At 39.5% G+C, this 18,153-nt stretch overlaps 1 protein-coding gene across 2 annotated transcripts in view; it reads left to right on the top strand.

Annotated features, from left to right (window-relative positions):
- The window catches only part of SMC1B (structural maintenance of chromosomes 1B), a gene marked incomplete at both ends in the record, with an annotated part of 45,615 nt that overhangs the window by 641 nt on the left and 26,821 nt on the right, over positions 1–18,153 (top strand). For both annotated transcript variants that reach the window (XM_084878121.1, XM_084878120.1), the window contains 8 exons: positions 1,594–1,782; positions 6,039–6,151; positions 6,239–6,442; positions 9,121–9,359; positions 10,610–10,865; positions 11,928–12,068; positions 16,541–16,623; positions 17,186–17,393. In XM_084878121.1, the coding sequence (XP_084734247.1) occupies positions 1,594–1,782; positions 6,039–6,151; positions 6,239–6,442; positions 9,121–9,359; positions 10,610–10,865; positions 11,928–12,068; positions 16,541–16,623; positions 17,186–17,393 (1,433 nt within the window). The remainder of the gene's footprint in view (positions 1–1,593; positions 1,783–6,038; positions 6,152–6,238; positions 6,443–9,120; positions 9,360–10,609; positions 10,866–11,927; positions 12,069–16,540; positions 16,624–17,185; positions 17,394–18,153) is intronic.

The following is an 18,153-nucleotide window of genomic DNA, read 5'->3' as shown; positions in this document are numbered from 1 at the left end:
CTCCCGGGCCTACGGGGACGGCAGGCGGTGCCCCGGGCCTCTCCGCACCGGCCTCCGCGGCCCCGGCCTGAGCGGCGGCACATGGGCACCCCCGCCGCTGACTGCGCGCCGGGCGGGCCTCGGCGCCGGCGGCCTGCGCGGGTTATGGCGGGGCCTGTGCGCGGGCTATGGCGGGGCCTGTGCGCGGGCTATGGCGGGGCCTGTGCGCGGGCTATGGCGGGGCCTGTGCGCCGGTTATGGCGGGGCCTGTGCGCGGGCTATGGCGGGGCCTGTGCGCCGGTTATGGCGGGGCTGCGGGGTTATGGCGGGGCCTGTGCGCGGGCTATGGCGGGGCCTGTGCGCGGGCTATGGCGGGGCCTGTGCGCGGGCTATGGCGGGCCTGCGGGGTTATGGCGGGTCTCAGAAACCAACGCTTTCGCAGTTAGAACCGCACATTGCGAGCTGACAACCTATCCTGAGGTCACTGCGAAAACACCTTTACCCCCAAAAAGAAAACACCTTTACCCGACCCCCGGACCCCATCCCGGGAGGCTGCACCCCTTTCCGCACCCACGAGCGGGTGGCGGACTGTGGGTGCTGCCTGCAGGGCCCCCTCCCGGCAGCCGGCCCGGGTTACTCACCGCGGGGTCCCCCGGAGCTGGGCGCCGTGTGCCCTGTGAAGGCCCAAACTCGGTGTGACCCCATCCCCGACTCACTGACGTTCATCTGAGCGCCTGTCGTCATTGTTTTTAACCTTAAAATCACGGAAACGTTCCACAGCTTTTATGTTTAGACACACGTGTGGGCGCAGTGAGACCTTCTTGTCAGAGTGGAAACCCTCCCCAATGCAAACCCAGGTGCCCACAGGCCTGTCAGCATGGCAGCCTCCGACTTTCTTCCTTTTTTTTTTTTTTTTTTATATTTTGTTGATTTTTTACAGAGAGGAAGAGAGAGGGATAGAGAGTTAGAAACATCGATGAGAGAGAAGCATCGACCAGCTGCCTCCTGCACACCACACCCCCTACTGGGGATGTGCCTGTGACCAAGGTACATGCTCTTGACAGGAATCGAACCCAGGACCCTTGAGTCCGCAGGCTGTTGCTCTATCCACTGAGCCCAACCGGCTTCGGCAGCCTCTGACTTTAGATATAATGTTCCTTGACCATCAACTCGTACCAGTCACAAATCTCCTAGCAGCCTTCGTCTAGCGCTGGGGAGAAACCCGGATATAGTTAGCTCTTAAAAATATGACAGTTGATGTTTATAAAATGGGTATAACTGAAATTAGGGAAGTTAAATGATTTGCCGTGGCTTAATGCTTGAAAAATGGGGAGAGTTGGGGTTTAGATCTTCACATTAAGATTCTTAAATTTAGGCTACTTAATACATGACCATAGCTGCATGGAAGAAACCAGTGATCTGCGTCAAGTTCCGTCACATGCAATTTGAATGTAGACAAGACAGCACTCTTTAGATGTGTACTGGCTATATTTCACTTCCTTTGGCGGCCTAGCTTCTTTGCCTCTGGGCAAGGTGGTTTTTTTTTGGTTTTTTTTTTATCATTAAGTGAATAACTCCCCTCTCTCCTCTCCTTTCCCCTCTTTTTGTCCCCAGGAAAATCTAATGTAATGGATGCTCTTAGTTTTGTAATGGGAGAGAAAACAGCTAATTTAAGAGTGAAACATATTCAAGAACTTATTCATGGAGCACATATTGGAAAGCCTGTTTCTTCTTTTGCAAGTGTAAAAATTGTATATGTGGAGGACAATGGAGAAGAGAAAACATTTGCAAGAATTATTCGAGGTATATTTTTGTAGATGTTTGCTTATGAGTTACTTGATTTTTCCAGAGTTAAGTCAGATTATCTGTTCAACTAACATAGTGAAGTAGGTTTTTTTTCTCTTGGATAACAATTCTCACAAGTAAGTAATAGAACCTCTTTGGTTCTCCACTGGGACTCTTCTTTAAGCAGATATATTTGTTCAAACTTCTCCGTTGTCAAATAGCATTTTTCTACCTGGTTATTAGGTTAAAATAAAAGAGAGCCCACCTTAAAGATAGAGAACTTAAAAAAGTCCTTCCTGGGGTTATTTACACATATTCATCTTTTTCTTAATGGTGAACTAATTATGTGCATATTTTTGGTTTGTATAGAAAGCTTTTTCTACCATCGAAAAGCAACTTCAGTGAAATATTTGAATTTGTATTTTGTGATTTACTCATGAAATCCCTGTTTCCTGAGTAAATAATATGTATAAGCTAGGAGTTTACAGAGCCTCTATAAGTGTTTCTTGGTGGGTTTTGTTGTTGCTTTTTTCATTCTGGCCTACTAGAACTTGGTTTTAATATTATAATATATAAATGCTGTTTTATTTCCCCAAATTTAATCACAGGTAATTTTAGAAATACTTATATACTTGTACCTTAATATCTAATTTAAGCATTTCACCACTTTATTACCTAAATATTTTCATTAGTTTGATCACTTTCTTTTGGATTTTACTCAAGTTTCCCACCTCACTAAGGAGTCCTTAGTCTACTCAACTTATTTAATAAGCCATCATAAATTTATTTTTCCCATCTTTATTAAGGTACAATTGATAAAATGTGTATATATTTAAGCTATACAACTTGATGTTTTAATAAACACTGTGAAATAGGCGACATAATCAACCTAATTAACATATATAATATATCATCTCACTTGGTTACTGTTTTCTTCTCTGTGTGTATGGTGAGAACACTTAAGGTCTGCCTTCTTAGCAAATTTAAAGTGTGCAATATGTATTGGTAACTGCAGTCACATTGCTATGCACCAGATCTCCAGAGCTTACCATCTTGCATTCCTTGACCATTTCCCCATTTTCCTCTCCCCGCAGCCCTGGAAATCACTATTCTATTCTCTGCTTCAGTGAGTTTTAACTATTTTAAATTCCACAAATAAGTAAGGTTATGCAGTATTTTTCTTTCTGTACATGGTTTATTTCACTTAGCATAATGTCCTCTGGATTCCTCTGTGAAATTGCAAATGACAAAATTTCCTTTTTTTAGGTTGAATAATATTCTCATGTTTTCTTCCTTTACTTTCCCATTGATAGACATTTAGATTATTAGCTATTGTGACTAGTACTTCAATGAACATGGGAGTACAGGTATCTCTTCAAGGTTACTGATTTTATTTTCTTTGAATATATACTCAGAAGGGATTGCTTGATCACAAGGTAGTTCTGTTTTCTTTTCAATATATATATTTTTTTTATTTCAGAGAGAGAGAAAGAGAGAGAGAGACACCAATGATGAGAGAGAATCATTGATTGACTGCCTCCTTCATGCCCCCTACTGAGGATTGAGTGGGCAACCTGGGCATGTGCCCTTGACCAGAATCAAACCTGAGACCCTTCAGCCTGCAGGCTGACACTCTTATCTGCTGAGCCAAACCAGCTAGGTAGGTCTGTTTTTAATTTTGAAGAATCTTCATATGGTTTTCTATAATGGCTGTACCAATTTATATTCCCACCAACAATATACAAAGTTCTCCTTTTCTTCATATCCTCACCAATACTTGCCTTTTTGGTTTGAGGTGATATCTCATTGTAGTTTTGATTTGCATTTTCCTAATATTTCCTAATATTAAGCACCTTTTCATATATACCTGTTGGCTATTTGCCTGTAATCTTTTTAGAAATGTCTATTCAGGTTCTTTTTTCATTTTAAATTGGGTTATAATATTTTGGTTTTTTGCTTCTGAATTGTATGAGTTCCTTATATATTTTGGATATTAATCCCTTGTCAGATATGTGGTTTGAAAAGATTTTCTCCCATGCTATCAATTTTGTTTTACACTCTGTTGGTTGTTTCCTTTTCTGTGCAGACGTTTTTTATTTTGATCCAATCCCATTATCTATTTTTGCTTTTGTTGCTTGTGCTACTTTTTTAATATATTTTTTATTGATTTTTTTACAGAGAGGAAGAGAGAGGGATAGAGTTAGAAACACGATGAGAGAGGATCATTGATCAGCTGCCTCTTGCACACCCCCTACTGGGGATGTGCCCACAACCAAGGTACATGCCCTTGACCGGAATCAAACCCGGGACCTTTCAGTCCAAAGGCTGACGCTCTATCCACTGAGCCAAACCGGTTTCGGCTTGCTTGTGCTATTGATAGATGCAAAAAAATTACTGACCAGAGCAAAGTCAAAAAGCCCTTCCCTGTATTTTCTTCTAGTAGTTTTACAAGTTTTTAATTCATCTTGAGTTAATTTTCATATGTCAGGTGAGATAAGGGTCCAGTTTCTTTTTATTTGCATGTAGATACCCAGTTTTCCCAATATTGTTTATTGAGGACACCATGTTTCCCCCATTATATGTCTTGGTACCTTTGTCGACAATCAATTGACAGTAGATGTACAAATTTCTTCCTGGACACACTATTCCGTTTTATTGTTCTATATGTTCATTTTGATGCAGTACCATGCTGTTTTGATTACTGTAGCTTTGTAATATATTTTCAAATCAGGAAGTGTGATGTCTCCTCCAGTTTTGTTCTTATTCCATGCCCATCTGTCTTAGTCCATTTGGGCTGCTGTAACAAAATATCACAGAAGGGGTAGCTTATAAGCAATAGTAATTTATTTTCATAATTCTGGAGTCAGGATGTCTGTGATCAGGATGTCAGCATGGTCATGATGATTGCTCTCTTCCAGGTTGCAGACTTCTTATTAAATTCTTACATATAGGAAGGGACACAGGAGCTCTATGAGAGCTCTTTTATGAGAGCACTTACATCACCCTGGCTGGTGTACTCAGTGGTTAGAGTGTTGGCCCACGCACTGAAGGGTCACGAGTTCGATTCCCAGGCAAGGGCACGTACCTGAGTTGCAGGTTCGATCCCTGGCCCTGGTCAGGGCGAGTGTGGGAGGCAGCCAATTGATGTGTCTCTCTCACAACAGTGTTTCTTTCTCTCCCTCTTTACTCCCCCCTCCCTCACCTCCCTCCCTTCCATGCTTTCTAAAAATATAATCTCAGGTTAGGATTAACAAACAAAAAAAGAGCACCTATACTATTCATGAGGACTCCACCATCAAGACCCAATCACCTCCCAAAGGCCCCACCTACCTGTTTCCCCAAAAATAGGACAGGTTCTTATATTAATTTTTGCTCCCAAAGATGTGCTAGGTCTTATTTTCAGGGGATGTCTTATTTTCCCATGAAGAAGAATACGGTACACATTTATTGTTAAATGAAAATAAAGGAACGGTACGGTAGTACGGTATTGTCAACACAAACCAGATAAACTGTGAATCCTACAGTATCAAGAATTTACTCATTCAATAACGATCATGTCATCATCTTGTGGAGCATCATCATAACAATCCAATTCCTGAATTTTCTGGTGAATTTCTTGTTACTCCATTTCTTTCAGAATCAGTGGACCAAATCTCTCATGTTTAGCCTAGGGGGGGGGGGGGGCTTATATTTCACTCAGAAGGAAACCTGTAAGTAGGTCTTATTTTCAGAGGATGTCTTCCCCCCCCCCCCCATTTTTTTTTAAACATTTATTATCTGTGTACATAATTTAACATTGCCCCCCCCCCCCATATATACCAAGGATGTCTTATTTTCGGGGAAACACGGTACTAATACCATCTCCTTTGGGGTTAAGATTTCAACACTAATTTATGAGGGACATAAATATTCAGATCATAGCACCATCCTATTTAAATTTGCAAATCCATGATTCCAGCATACAGAAACTTTTCTACCTTCTTCCCAACTCTATTTTATTTAACTTATAGCACTTACCAATTTCTTTCATATTTATTTTACTTGCATATCTTGTTTTTGTCTCCATTACTGGGATGTAAGCTCTTTGAGGTCAAACTTTTGTCTGTTTTGTTGACTGCTAGAGGGAACTCATTGGTATGTAGTATACGGTATTTGTTGACTGATTAAATGCATGTGTTAACATATATTATTGCATAACTGGCATTTTAATAAGAAAAATAATTTTATAAAACTTTAAGCAGTTGATATATGTCTGACATTTATACTTGCTTTAGGGGGATGCTCAGAATTTCGTTTTGATGATAATCCTGTGAGTCGTTCCACTTATATAGCAGAGTTGGAAAAGATAGGTATAATAGTCAAAGCACGGAACTGCCTAGTTTTTCAAGTAAGTAGTTGTAAAGTTTATTTGATTCATGATTTTGAAAATACATCACTATATTTTACAAGTTGGTGTGCTTTACTGTTTTTAAAGGGAACTGTAGAATCGATTTCAATGAAAAAACCCAAAGAAAGAACCCAGTTTTTTGAGGAAATCAGCACTTCAGGAGAGCTTATAAGAGAATATGAGGAGAAGAAAAAGAAGTTACTGAAAGCTGAAGAGGATGCACAGTTTAATTTTAATAAGAAAAAAAACATAGCTGCAGAGCGCAAACATGCAAAATTAGAGAAGGACGAGGTAAGTGTCAGATGGAACTGTCAGCATTGCCAGGCGGCATGAGGCTCAGTGCTGTCAGCCAAGCAGAGCCCATGTTCACTGAGGATAAGCTCTGGGTGAGTGGCGGCCCATGCACTAGGTCACCAGTGCAGTTCCTGTGGGCACATGCCAGGGTTGCAGCTGGGTCCCAAGTAGGGGGCATGCAGGAGACAGCCGATAGATTCATCTACTTTTCTCTCTCTCCCTCTCCCTCTCTAAAAAATCAATAAAAAACATTTTAAAAAAAAAAGATAAGACTTCCGATATCTTTTTCACCATTTGGGTGTGTGTGTTTTCTTAAATAGGTCAATGTGAACTAGAAAAATTATTTTCCCAACTAAAAATAAGCATCAAGATTTTATACCTTACATGGCAGTGGTTCTCAAACTTGTGCTTCTTTTTCCCTTAAATTACCGGGGCCCTGGCTGGGTTGCTCAGGTGGTTGGAGTATCCCATACACCAAAAGGTTGCAGGTCCTATTTCGAGTTAGGGTGCATATGGGAAGCGACCGATGGATATTTCTCTCTCACATAGATGTTTCTCTCTCTCCCTCTTCCCCTTCCTCTCTCTCAAATCAATTAACAAAAACCAACCTGTCCTCGGATGAGAATTTAAAAAACGTATTGGAGACTGCAAAGAATCTCTGTTCATACCTATCTACCTACCTATCTACCAGTATTGTATTTCAAATTAAAACTGGGACATTTTAAATATATATTTTAATAAAAAACGTATAAGTAATGTATTAGATGTTAACAAATAACATTTTAGTGAAAAACTGCATTTTCCCCTTTTTTTTATTTGGGTGACATTGGTTCATACAGGATTCTGGATATTGCGTTATGTGCCCACCACCCAAAGTCAAATCATCTTCCATCCCCATATAATTGGCCCCCTTTACCCTCTGCTACCGCCCCACTCATCTCCCCTGGTAACCAGCACTCTGTTACAGTCTATATCTATGAGTTTCATTTTATATCCCACACATGAGTGAAATTATATGGCTCTTAGCTTTTTCTAACTGACTTATTCCACTTAGCATAATATTCTCAAGGTACATCCAGCAAGCAGCAGTTTTTCATCTTTTCTTATAGCTAGCTGAGTAGTAGTCCATAGGGTGTGTGTGTGTGTGTGTGTGTGTGTGTGTGTCTTCAGTCACCTATTGAAGGACACCGGTTGTTTCCATGTCTTGGCCACCGTGAATAATGCTGCAGTGAACATAGGGATCATATGTCTTTGTGAATAAATGTTTTTGAAGTTTTTGGGTAAATACACAGAAGAGAGATGCTGGATCATGTAACTGTTCTTAATTTTTTCAGGCACTGCCATACTGTTTCAATAGTGGCTGTGCCAGTTTACATTCCCACCAGAAAACTGTCTTTTTCTAAAACTTAATAATTAGAACTGTAACATCATTTTACATTTTTGTAATCTTTTTAAAAATATATATATTTTATTGATTTTACACAGAGAGGAATTGAGAAGGATAGAGAGTTAGAAACGTTGATGAGAGAGAAACATCAACCAGCTGCCTCCTGCACACCCCCCACTGGGGATGTGCCTGCAACCAATGTACATGCCCTTGACCGGAATCGAACCCGGGACCCCTCAGTCCCCAGGCCGACGCTCTTCCACTGAGCCAAACCGGCTTCGGCCATTTTTGTAATCTTAATACCTAACTAAATAAAAGACATGAATTCTCACATACTAGCTGCTTGATTCAACATTGGCTTTTGCACTATCAATCAGTGCAGATTTAAACACAAAGAAAAAGGCAAGTTTTAGTATTATTTTGAAAATACTTTTGACCTCAGGGACTCCCTAAAATAGTGTGGGGGGATTCCTAAGAAACCATGGCCACACTTTGCAAATGCTGCTCTGTGGTCTTTTCTTGGTGCCCTTCACAATGCCTAGTAGAGTGCTAGATGTATGGTTGATAATTGTTTGTTTAGAGTGATCTTTAAAAATGCAAATCGGATTTTGTCTTCTCTGCCAGAGCACCTCTTCCAGTGCAGTGCTTCCCACCACACTGAGAACCTGGGCTCCTATCCAGCCTTCTGACGGCCACTATTCACCTCTCAGGCCTTAACTTCCTCTGCTCTCCTACCACGTTACTATTGAACATCCACTCTCCATTCTAACCAGGGCTTTGGCTAGTTCCTCTGCCTAGATAATTGTAAGCCTGATGTTTGCATGGCAAATACTCTCACTCAAGTTTTCATAAGGAGCCATTTTCTTAGGCAGGCATTTGCTGTCCATGCCCCCCATCTAAATTAGCGCCCACTCCCTGGTGCTATGCATTCCTCTATTTTGTTTCTTTTATAGCATATATCGCTATATGATACCTTGTTTATTATTTGCTTGTTTACTCAACGACTCCTCTTCACTCCCAACCCCCATTAGAATAACTATATTTTAAATTTACAAGACCAGGGACTATTTTTATTTTATTCTTAACTCTATACCCAGCACAAAGAACAGGGCCTGGTACATAGTAGGCAATTAAGAAGTATTTGAAGAAATAAATAAGAGGTAGATGTGTTCCTTATTAGTGATTTTTTTGTTTCATGAAATCGTTTGTTGGCATTATAACTGAGTCTATGGAAAATCAACTTAAATATGCTTCCTTTTAACTCTTGTTGAATTATACTGTATCATAGGCAGAACGTTACCAGACTCTCCTTGAAGAACTTAAAATAAATAAGATTCAACTGCAGCTTTTCAAGCTATATCATAATGAGAAAAATATTGAACTTCTGAACACTGAGTTAGAGAATGTGAATAGGAATTTGAGTGACACAAAAGCATCTCTTTCTCATCATGAAAACATTGTGAAAGCCAAGAAAAAGGAGCATGGGATGCTAACTAGACAGCTCCAACAAACAGAAAAAGAATTAAAGTGAGTTTTTAAAGACAATAGTTGGTTTTATGTAGATGAATAGAGAAAATAAAAGTGATGTTTTGAAAGTTGATTATTTTAAGTTTTTTACTTTGGAATACTTTAAATGTACAGAAAAATTATAAAGAGTACAGAGTTCCCACACTTGGTTTCCCCTACTTACACCTTACATTGTGAGTATGACACATTTGTCAGAATTAACAAACCAATGCGGATACATTACTAATAGTTGAAGTCCATGCTTTATTCATATTTTCTTAGTTTTTACCTATTGTCCTTTTTTAAAATCCAGAACACTGTATTACATTTAGTTTTCACATCTCCATAGACTCCTCTTGCCTGTGACAGTTTTTCAGACTCTCCTTGTTTGTGATGGCCTTGACAGTTTCGAGGCATGTTGTTCAGGGTTTTTTGGTACAGTGTTCCTTCATTGGGATTTGTCTGATAGGTTTTTCATAATTAGACAGGGTTCATGAATTTGGGAAAGAAGACCACAGCGGTAAAATGTCATTCCCATCATATGTATCAGGGATGTCAGCAGATCATAGATGTTATATGACATACCTAATGTATCAACTTGACATCACTTTTGATATTGACCTTTTCTTGCTTATCTATAACCTCCCACTCCAACAGTGAGCAACCTGCCTTTCACAAAATGCCAGTCATTTGCTTAATTGTTCAATTCTAGTAATCATGTATGGCAGTATCAGAACTGTTCATCCATCCATACCCTCCTAGGAAGCACCCTTATCAACTAGAGTCGGATGCTTATGTACAATTTCTTTTGCTGTTAGTTTTACAGACTCCACTCATTTCTAACGTTACTTAGGTTAGCACTTTTTATCCCACCTCTTCAGTACGGTGGTTTAATGCATGTGAAATACAGTTAGATTCCTCTGTCATTTTCTATATTCCATCTAGGATGTCTTGGCCTCTAAGTGATTTTTTAAATTTGCATACATTAAAGTGCACTCTTGGTGCTGTGAAGTTCTATAGGTTTTTACACATGTGTGATGGCTTGTGTCCACCATTACAGTGTCATACAGAGTATTTTACCATCAAAAAGTTTCCTTATGGTTCACCTATTCCACCCTTCTCCTAACTCTGGCAGCGATTGCTCTGCTTACAGTCTCTGGAAGTGAGTTTTTAGAAATTGGTTTTAAATGTGTGATTTAATCAAAAGAACTTCCCTTTATATTATCACAACATTTAATTTCCTTTAAAGCAGACTTGATTTTTCTTTTTAGATCTCTTGAAGCACTTTTAAATCAGAAGAGGCCCCAATATATTAAAGCCAAAGAAAACACTTCTCACCATCTCAAGAAATTGGATATGGCTAAGAAATCCGTGAAGGATAGTGAAAAACAGTGTTCTAAACAGGAAGATGACATAAAAGCCCTAGAGACAGAGGTGGCTGATTTAGATATTGCATGGAAAAGTTTTGAAAAGCATTCGGAAGAAGTCCTACAGAAAGTGCGAGACATTGAATTAGAAGCCAGTCAGGTGAAAATTCAGCATGTGGGAAATCTTTCATTTCTAGTCTTTCATCTTTTAATTAGAAAAAAAGTTTGAAGAATGACCTCTCTGATTCTTTAAGAGATTGTCCTCAGAATCTAAATTATATTTAAAATTTTCAGCCTGGATATGGAATCTAAATTTAATCTTTAGGCTACTTTTTGTAATAACAGGTAATTCTTGTGGTGGTTTTTGTTTTATATACATTTTTTATTATTACTATTATTATTATTATTGATTTTTTACAGAGAGGAAGGGAGAGAGATTGAGAGTTAGAAACATCGATGAGAGAAACATCGATCAGCTGCTTCCTACACACCCCCTACTGGGGATGTGCCCACACCAAGATACATGCCTTTGACTGGAATCGAACCTGGGACCCCTCAATCCGCAGGCCGACGCTCTATCCACTGAGCCAAACTGGTCTTGGCAATTCTTGTGTTTTTAAAATAACTTTTTCATGAATATTATAAAACCTTAAAAGTCAGATACAGATGGCTTTGAAGAGATTTGATCACTTAATTGACAGGGAAGTTGATTACTTAATGTGATTTAAAAATATTAAGTGATGAATTAATATCCCATTTAGTATATAAAATTTATGTACAATAAATTGATGGTAGATATCCAAACACTTGTAATTCAGAGTTCTTAAACATTCCACTACATTTTTATCATTTTTCTTTTTTATTAACTTTATAATAACATTACGATATATGTGCTAAAAGTTTGTGACTATATAAATAGAAAAAGTACATCATTTTCTCTGAGTTCTTCTTTTGGATTTAATGAGGTTTAATCTCCCTGCTCTTTTAAGCATTTCTTACAAAGACCTGATAGAGCTGGTTTTGAATAGCTTATTGGTGTATCTAAACTGTTTTAAGTAAAACATTCACTTAGTGTTCATATCTTATCTGGGGAAATGGCCAATTCTGATCTAATTTATGTAAAACATACTTTTTATGAGATTAAATATCTGTTAGTAAAGGCTATCACATAAAGACTTTCATGCTGCTTGGAGTTAGCCATGTTTAAATGCTCTTTACACAGCTGGATCGTTACAAAGAACTGAAGGAACAGGTGAGGAAGAAGGTGGCTATAATGACCCAACAGCTGGAAAAGCTGCAGTGGGAACAGAAGGCCGAGAAAGAAAGACTGGCATTTGAAAAGAGAAGGCATGGGGAAGTTCAGGTACTTGATTTGTACTCTCATGATTTACAAATATTTTCAGTGGAATTTTATTAGCTTTTTATAAGCTTTTCAACGTGGAAGTGGATTTACATCAGACATAAGCGATTAATCAACAAATTCTTGGTTACCTGTTATGCTGCTTGTCTCATAAGGTGCCACTTTAGGGTCTAAGGTACAGATAGTGTTTTTCATTCGAATTGTCAGCATTTTCTGTGCATCTGTATAGTGATGGGGATGGACAGATGATACAGCCTCTATTCTTATATGTATTACAAAGTCCAGTGAGGTTAGGAGGAGGGTAGATAAAGGGAAAAAGTTAAGTATCAAATAGAGGTAAATGCAAAATTATTTGGAAACCTGAAGGCCATTGCCCACACCTTTTGGCATACGGGACAAAGAGGAGTGTAATAGACTACATGGGAAGTAGCCATCAAAATAGCATTTTATTTATTTTCTATTAGCAATAATTGCGCCTCCAATAGACCTCATTGGTACGAGACTGCCACTGCGCAAAGCTCAAAATAGCATTTTTTTAAAAATATATTTTATTGATTTTTGTACAGAGAGGAAGGGAGAGAGATAGAGAGTTAGAAACATCAATGAGAGAGAGTCGTCGATCAGCTGCCTCTTGCACACCCCCTATTGGGGATATGCCCGCAACCAAGGTACATGCCCTTGACCAGAATCGAACCCGGGGCCCTTCAGTCCCGAAGCCGACGCTCTATTCATTGAGCCAAACCAGTCCCGGCTCAAAATAGCATTTTAACCGAAACCGGTTTAGCTCAGTGGATAGAGCACATGTGTCAAACACAAGGCCGGCGGGCCAAAGCCAGCCCGCCAGGCCTTGCAATGTGGCCCGCACCGCGCTGTCATCACTGCACTCCGCTGTCAGTTTATGACATTGTCAGTTTATGACTGTTCAGTAAACCATTCGGCCCGCGATTTAGGCTGGATTTTAGATTTTGGCCCCTTCTCTGATTGAGTTCGACACCCCTAGGATAGAGTGTCGGCCTGCGGACTGAGGGGTCCCAGGTTCGATTCCGGTCAGGGGTATGTGCCTTGGTTGCAGGTACATCCCCAGTGGGGGTGTGCAAGAGGCAGCTGATCAATGATTCTCTCTCATAGATGTTTCTAACTCTCTATCCCTCTCTGTAAAAAATCAATAAAATATATTTTTTTAAAATAGCATTTTAATGGTCTGCCTTAGAGTAAGACACACCTGGCTTCCAGTTAGTCTTGTTATCACTGACCTGTGTAATCTTGGTAGTTAAATTATTTAACTTGTCTGGACTTTGGTATCTTCATTTGTACAGTGAGGATAGGTATGTCTACCTCATAGTGATGGGCAGGTTGAATAAAATGGAAAGGGGTGTGATACTACCCCAAGCATCTGATCTTTCCTTTAATGCCTCGTGGTATAGTACATGGTAATCACATGGAGAGATTGAGAGTCTGATTCCCGGTCAGGCACTTAGCCAGGTTGTGGGTTCAGTCCCCGGTCGGGGTGTGTATGGGAGGCAACTAATGGATATTTTCCTTTCACATCGATGTTTCTCTCTCGCTCTCCCTCTCCCTTCTCCTCTTTAAAATCTTTTTTTTTTTTAATTAAGAAAAAAGGCTTGGCCTGGTGGATAGGTTGGAACATTGTCCCATATGCCAAAAGGTGTGGGCTCGATCCCCAGTCAGGGCACACACTAGGTTACAGGTTTGATCCTCTCCGGGTGTACAGGAGGCAATAATATCAATGAATATATCCTCGAGTGAGGATTAAAATAAATTTTAAAAACAGCAAATGTAGTAACATAGCAGTAATTACTTTTAAGATATTTGAATAATTTGTATTGCATTATAAAATTGTACACTGGTTGCTATAAATTCTCATTGCACACTTCTGCTTTTGTGCATGCTAATTTTGAAAGAATTATCACTACCTATTAAATTCTATGGTTATGACAGCAGAAAGCCTTACCTAGCCTGCCTTTTCTTCCTACCCCACAAAAAAACATACAAACTGAAAATACTTTCTTCTGCATCTAATCACTCATTATTCTTAATCTCTTATCTAAAGAGTTTTATCTGATTGAAGGCAAAATACAGTTAGTTTGTACAGCTTTACTGGACTGGAAGCTTCTTAAAGGCAGGATTCATAATGGTGTCCATCATAAATTTTGTCCTTAGTACATGTCAGTAAGTTTGGGTTGAATTGCTCTTGTCTTTTGAATATGGAAACCCTGACAGGAGGAGAAATAGCTTGAGGTGGAGAAAGATGGAGAGGTGCTCACACTCAGTGGCCCATCGGCTGTAACTTCCCAGGAACCAGAGGGCCGGCTGCTGGGCAGCGGTTGGTTTTCCAGACACTCACACAGTCAGCTGGCATCTCGGATGCAGAATGCCTGCTGGCGAGGTGGCCGGGCCATTGTGTGTCCGGCAGAGCTCCCAGGCCCTGCCCCCTCCCTGTGGGGTGTGACCTGGGCTTTCCCGTTTCCTCCCGAAAGCCTGTTCCTCAGCCACACGTCTGACGCCGCTTCCAGGCGCTGTCCGGAGTGATCCTCAGCGCCCCACCCAGGGAGTAATGGCCACAGGAAACCCTCGGCATGGCACAGGCCGTGGCAGTGGCCAGAGGAAAGGCAGAGGCAGGTTTCCTAGTTGACTGAATTTTGTGTTCTCTGTTAAGTACTCTTGTTTTTGTCTCTGCACGGAATTCTTACGTGAGATATTAATATTTCAATAGGGGAGCTCTAATTTAAAAATGATGGCGTCCTAGAGAAAAATGAGCTGCGTTTGCTTACTTTTACAGCTCTGGCACCTAGCATAGTTGTTTGTTCAGTGAATTTGAGTGATCCGTGAACACAGTGAGATCAGCATCTCATAGAATATGTTTGCTCCTTTCCACTTAAAACTTCCGATACAGATAATAGTTTACTTAAAAAAAACAAAAACAAAAAACTTCCGTATTTCTTCTTGTCCTGGTGTGGTATACTGGAAAGGATTTGTGTTTTTGATTTTTGCACACTCCTGGCTTTACATTCCTTAGTAATGGAGTGAGATTACTAAGGAATGAATGGCGCACAAGATGAATTAGTCAGGGGAGAGGCTAAAGACGTGAGCTAATGGAGACCGCCACTGTGCTTAGATTTAGCGAGCATATGGATGGAGCAAGCCTTTGGCGAAGCCCTCCTCCACAGCCTGTAGCTGCCTTCTGTGTCCTGTGCTGCTGCAGCCTGGGCCACTTTGCGGGTTACTTACTGAGTACCTGTCTCTCCCCCAAGGCATTGGTCCTCGAGAGCAGAGACTGTCCTCTTCTTTTATTTGTCTTCATTGTGGAAAGTGTCACAGATGTCCCCTTTCCCCCACTGACCCCCTCTGTCTCGCATCCCTTCGGGCGTCCTGCTCTTTGTATCTCTAGTTCCTAGCCATGGTAGCCAGTGAGTAAGTATTTATTGCATGAGTAGTTCGCAGCGCAGGGAATATAGTCGGTAATATTGGGATGAGTGTGTATGAGGCCAAGGGGGTCCTTGAAGCAGTGGGGGAACTGCTCTGTAAAGGACATGATTTCCTAACAGCTTGGCTGTGCACCTGAAACCGATACAGAAGAACACTGAATGTAAGCTGTAATTGGAAAATAAATTCTAAAAATTCATTATGTATAACAAAGCACAGATAGTTTCTGTTAAAGCAGAAGTCCCAGGAGAAATTATTGGTATTCTCATGAAATATTCGATTTATACTGTATCACATAACATTATCAAATGGCACCTTTTCATTTATGAGCTAATTTTATAGTGCAGGATGATCTATCTCTTAATTGCTCAGAGAGGGACACCTTGTTTTTATTTTTCTGAGATTTAGTTTCTTTTAGTTGTTAATTAAGTTGAATATTCAAGATTAGATTCTAGTGTTATTTCATTGTTTTTTATTTCTCTGTGGATGACCTATTTACTCCATCTCAGTTTGGTACTAATTTAAAATATTTCAACTAAAAAAATTCCAGAGATGTGAAAAAGAAAAGAACTGTATATCATCTATAATAATAAAAGTGTAATATGCTAATTAGACTGGACGCCCTTCCAGATGACCTTCTGGACAAAGCCTCTGCGGGGCTGAGGCAGAGGTGGTCGCCGCGGCAACAAGGGCCAAGCCTCTTGCATGAATTTCATGCATCGGGCCTCTAGTTTGAAAATAATAACTTGGAGGGAATTTGAGTTTATCAGAACAACCTTTGTAGAGAGCATATATTTAGTAAAGGGTAGAGCCAAGATTTGAATCCTGATTCTTATAACCTCAAAGCCTATACCAGTCTGCCTTTTCATAATTAAAATTTGCTCTTATGAGTATTTTCATGTGGTTATATTTGATATATTCAAATTCAGAACAACTAAGGATATTACAGTAAGTTCTAAGCAGATCGTGAAAAATAATCAATTTTGTTTGGAGTTGCTATAATTGACTTTAGTTTTCATTTCCTAATTTAGGAAAATCTAAAACAAGTAAAAGAACAAATAGAAGATCGTAAAAAGCGAATAGAGAAGTTGGAGGAGTATACTAAAACATGCATGTGGGTATTGTTAAAGGTTTTTGCAGCTGTCATAGTTCAGGGGTCTGGTTTACTTGTGGTATATTCATTAAGTAAATGCTTTCATTGTATCATGTTTTCACTCTCCCATTGTTTATAATTAAAAATTATTCCTTAGCACATAAATAAAATATTTAAGTTTTGAAAATATAAGTGTTTATCAGTAGTGAAACTTAAAACTTTCTTTTAGTATTAATATTTTAAAACAAAAGTTATGTCATGAAAGCTAGTACAATCTAAGTATTCTCCCTCTAAGAAATTTTTAAATTGGCGTTTACTTATTATTAAGTTCATGATGATTGTTCTGGTTATATTGATCTATCTTTACTTTTTCAATATCCAGATATTGAAAAGATATGTATCTTTTGAATCAAAGAATGATCAAAATCTCTTTTGCCCAAGTTTGGTGCTAGTTTTATTTTATTGCATTTTTTATCACTTAAAATTGATAGAGAACTATTCCATTCCCCTGCAATGCCAGACCTGAGTATATTGTATCTTGTAATTTCTAAATTTTTGTTTTACTTTTTGCTATTTTATGTAGAGATTGCTTGAAAGAGAAAAAACAGCAAGAGGAAATACTAGTGGATGAAATTGAAAAAACAAAATCAAGAATTTCGGAAATTAATGAAGAGATGAGTCTTATTAGAAGTGAACTGGAGAATGCTGGGATTGATAACCACGAGGGAAGACGTCAGCAAAAGAGAGCAGAGATCCTGGAGCACCTTAAAAAACTTTTCCCAGACGCTGTGGTAATGGATGCACAGTTAATTCAAACCAAAGGCTAAGCTTTCTTATTAGGGATTGAAATGTTACCATTATTTGAAAGAAAAGTTACAAATCTTTGTTTTATTCTTTACTTTTACAATGTAGTGGATATGTGGGGTAGGAATGTGAACAACTTCCAGTAGTGTCTGCAGAGAAGTGATTTGGGGAGGAACATTTCCATGAGCACATCGCCAGCAAGCCCACGCTCTGGCCACTGTCCCCACGGACTTGGTGGCCATGAGGTAGTTTCTCTCCCCAAAGCACAGCTCGCATTTCTTCCTGGTTTGATTTTTTTAATTATATTTTCAGTAGACATCATTGGTGTACTTTTGTAACAGTGAACTTTTATTTACTAAATCTGACCTGCATCCAGTTTTGCTATTATTTCATTAGTCCAAATACAACAGTATCTAATCTGTGCTTAGAGTGTCAACTTCCTAAAATTATTGCTTTGGTGTTGGGGTCTGGCATTTCACTCTTTGGTCCCTGACACCAGTGTTCACTGTCCGGTCCTTATTTTATGATGGCCTGTTTTCAGCACTTGACACTGTTCACCATTTGCACTGTTTTGAAACCCCTGCCCATTGGTTCTGTGATACCAGTCTCATGATCTTCCTCCTATCTCTGGCCACCTCAGCTTCTTCTCCTTCATGTCGTCCTTTTTTACTTTCTCACTTTTAATCTTTGGTCTTAACTTCTGTTTAATGATGAAGAAGTAAGTCCTGGTCATAGGATTTTCCCCCC

Source organism: Pipistrellus hanaki (assembly GCF_964339955.1).
Source record: "Pipistrellus hanaki genome assembly, chromosome: 3".
Classification (NCBI taxonomy): Eukaryota; Metazoa; Chordata; class Mammalia; order Chiroptera; family Vespertilionidae; genus Pipistrellus; species Pipistrellus hanaki.
The sequence above is the reverse complement of the archived record's forward strand: the minus strand, read 5'-3'. Positions and strand labels throughout refer to the sequence as shown.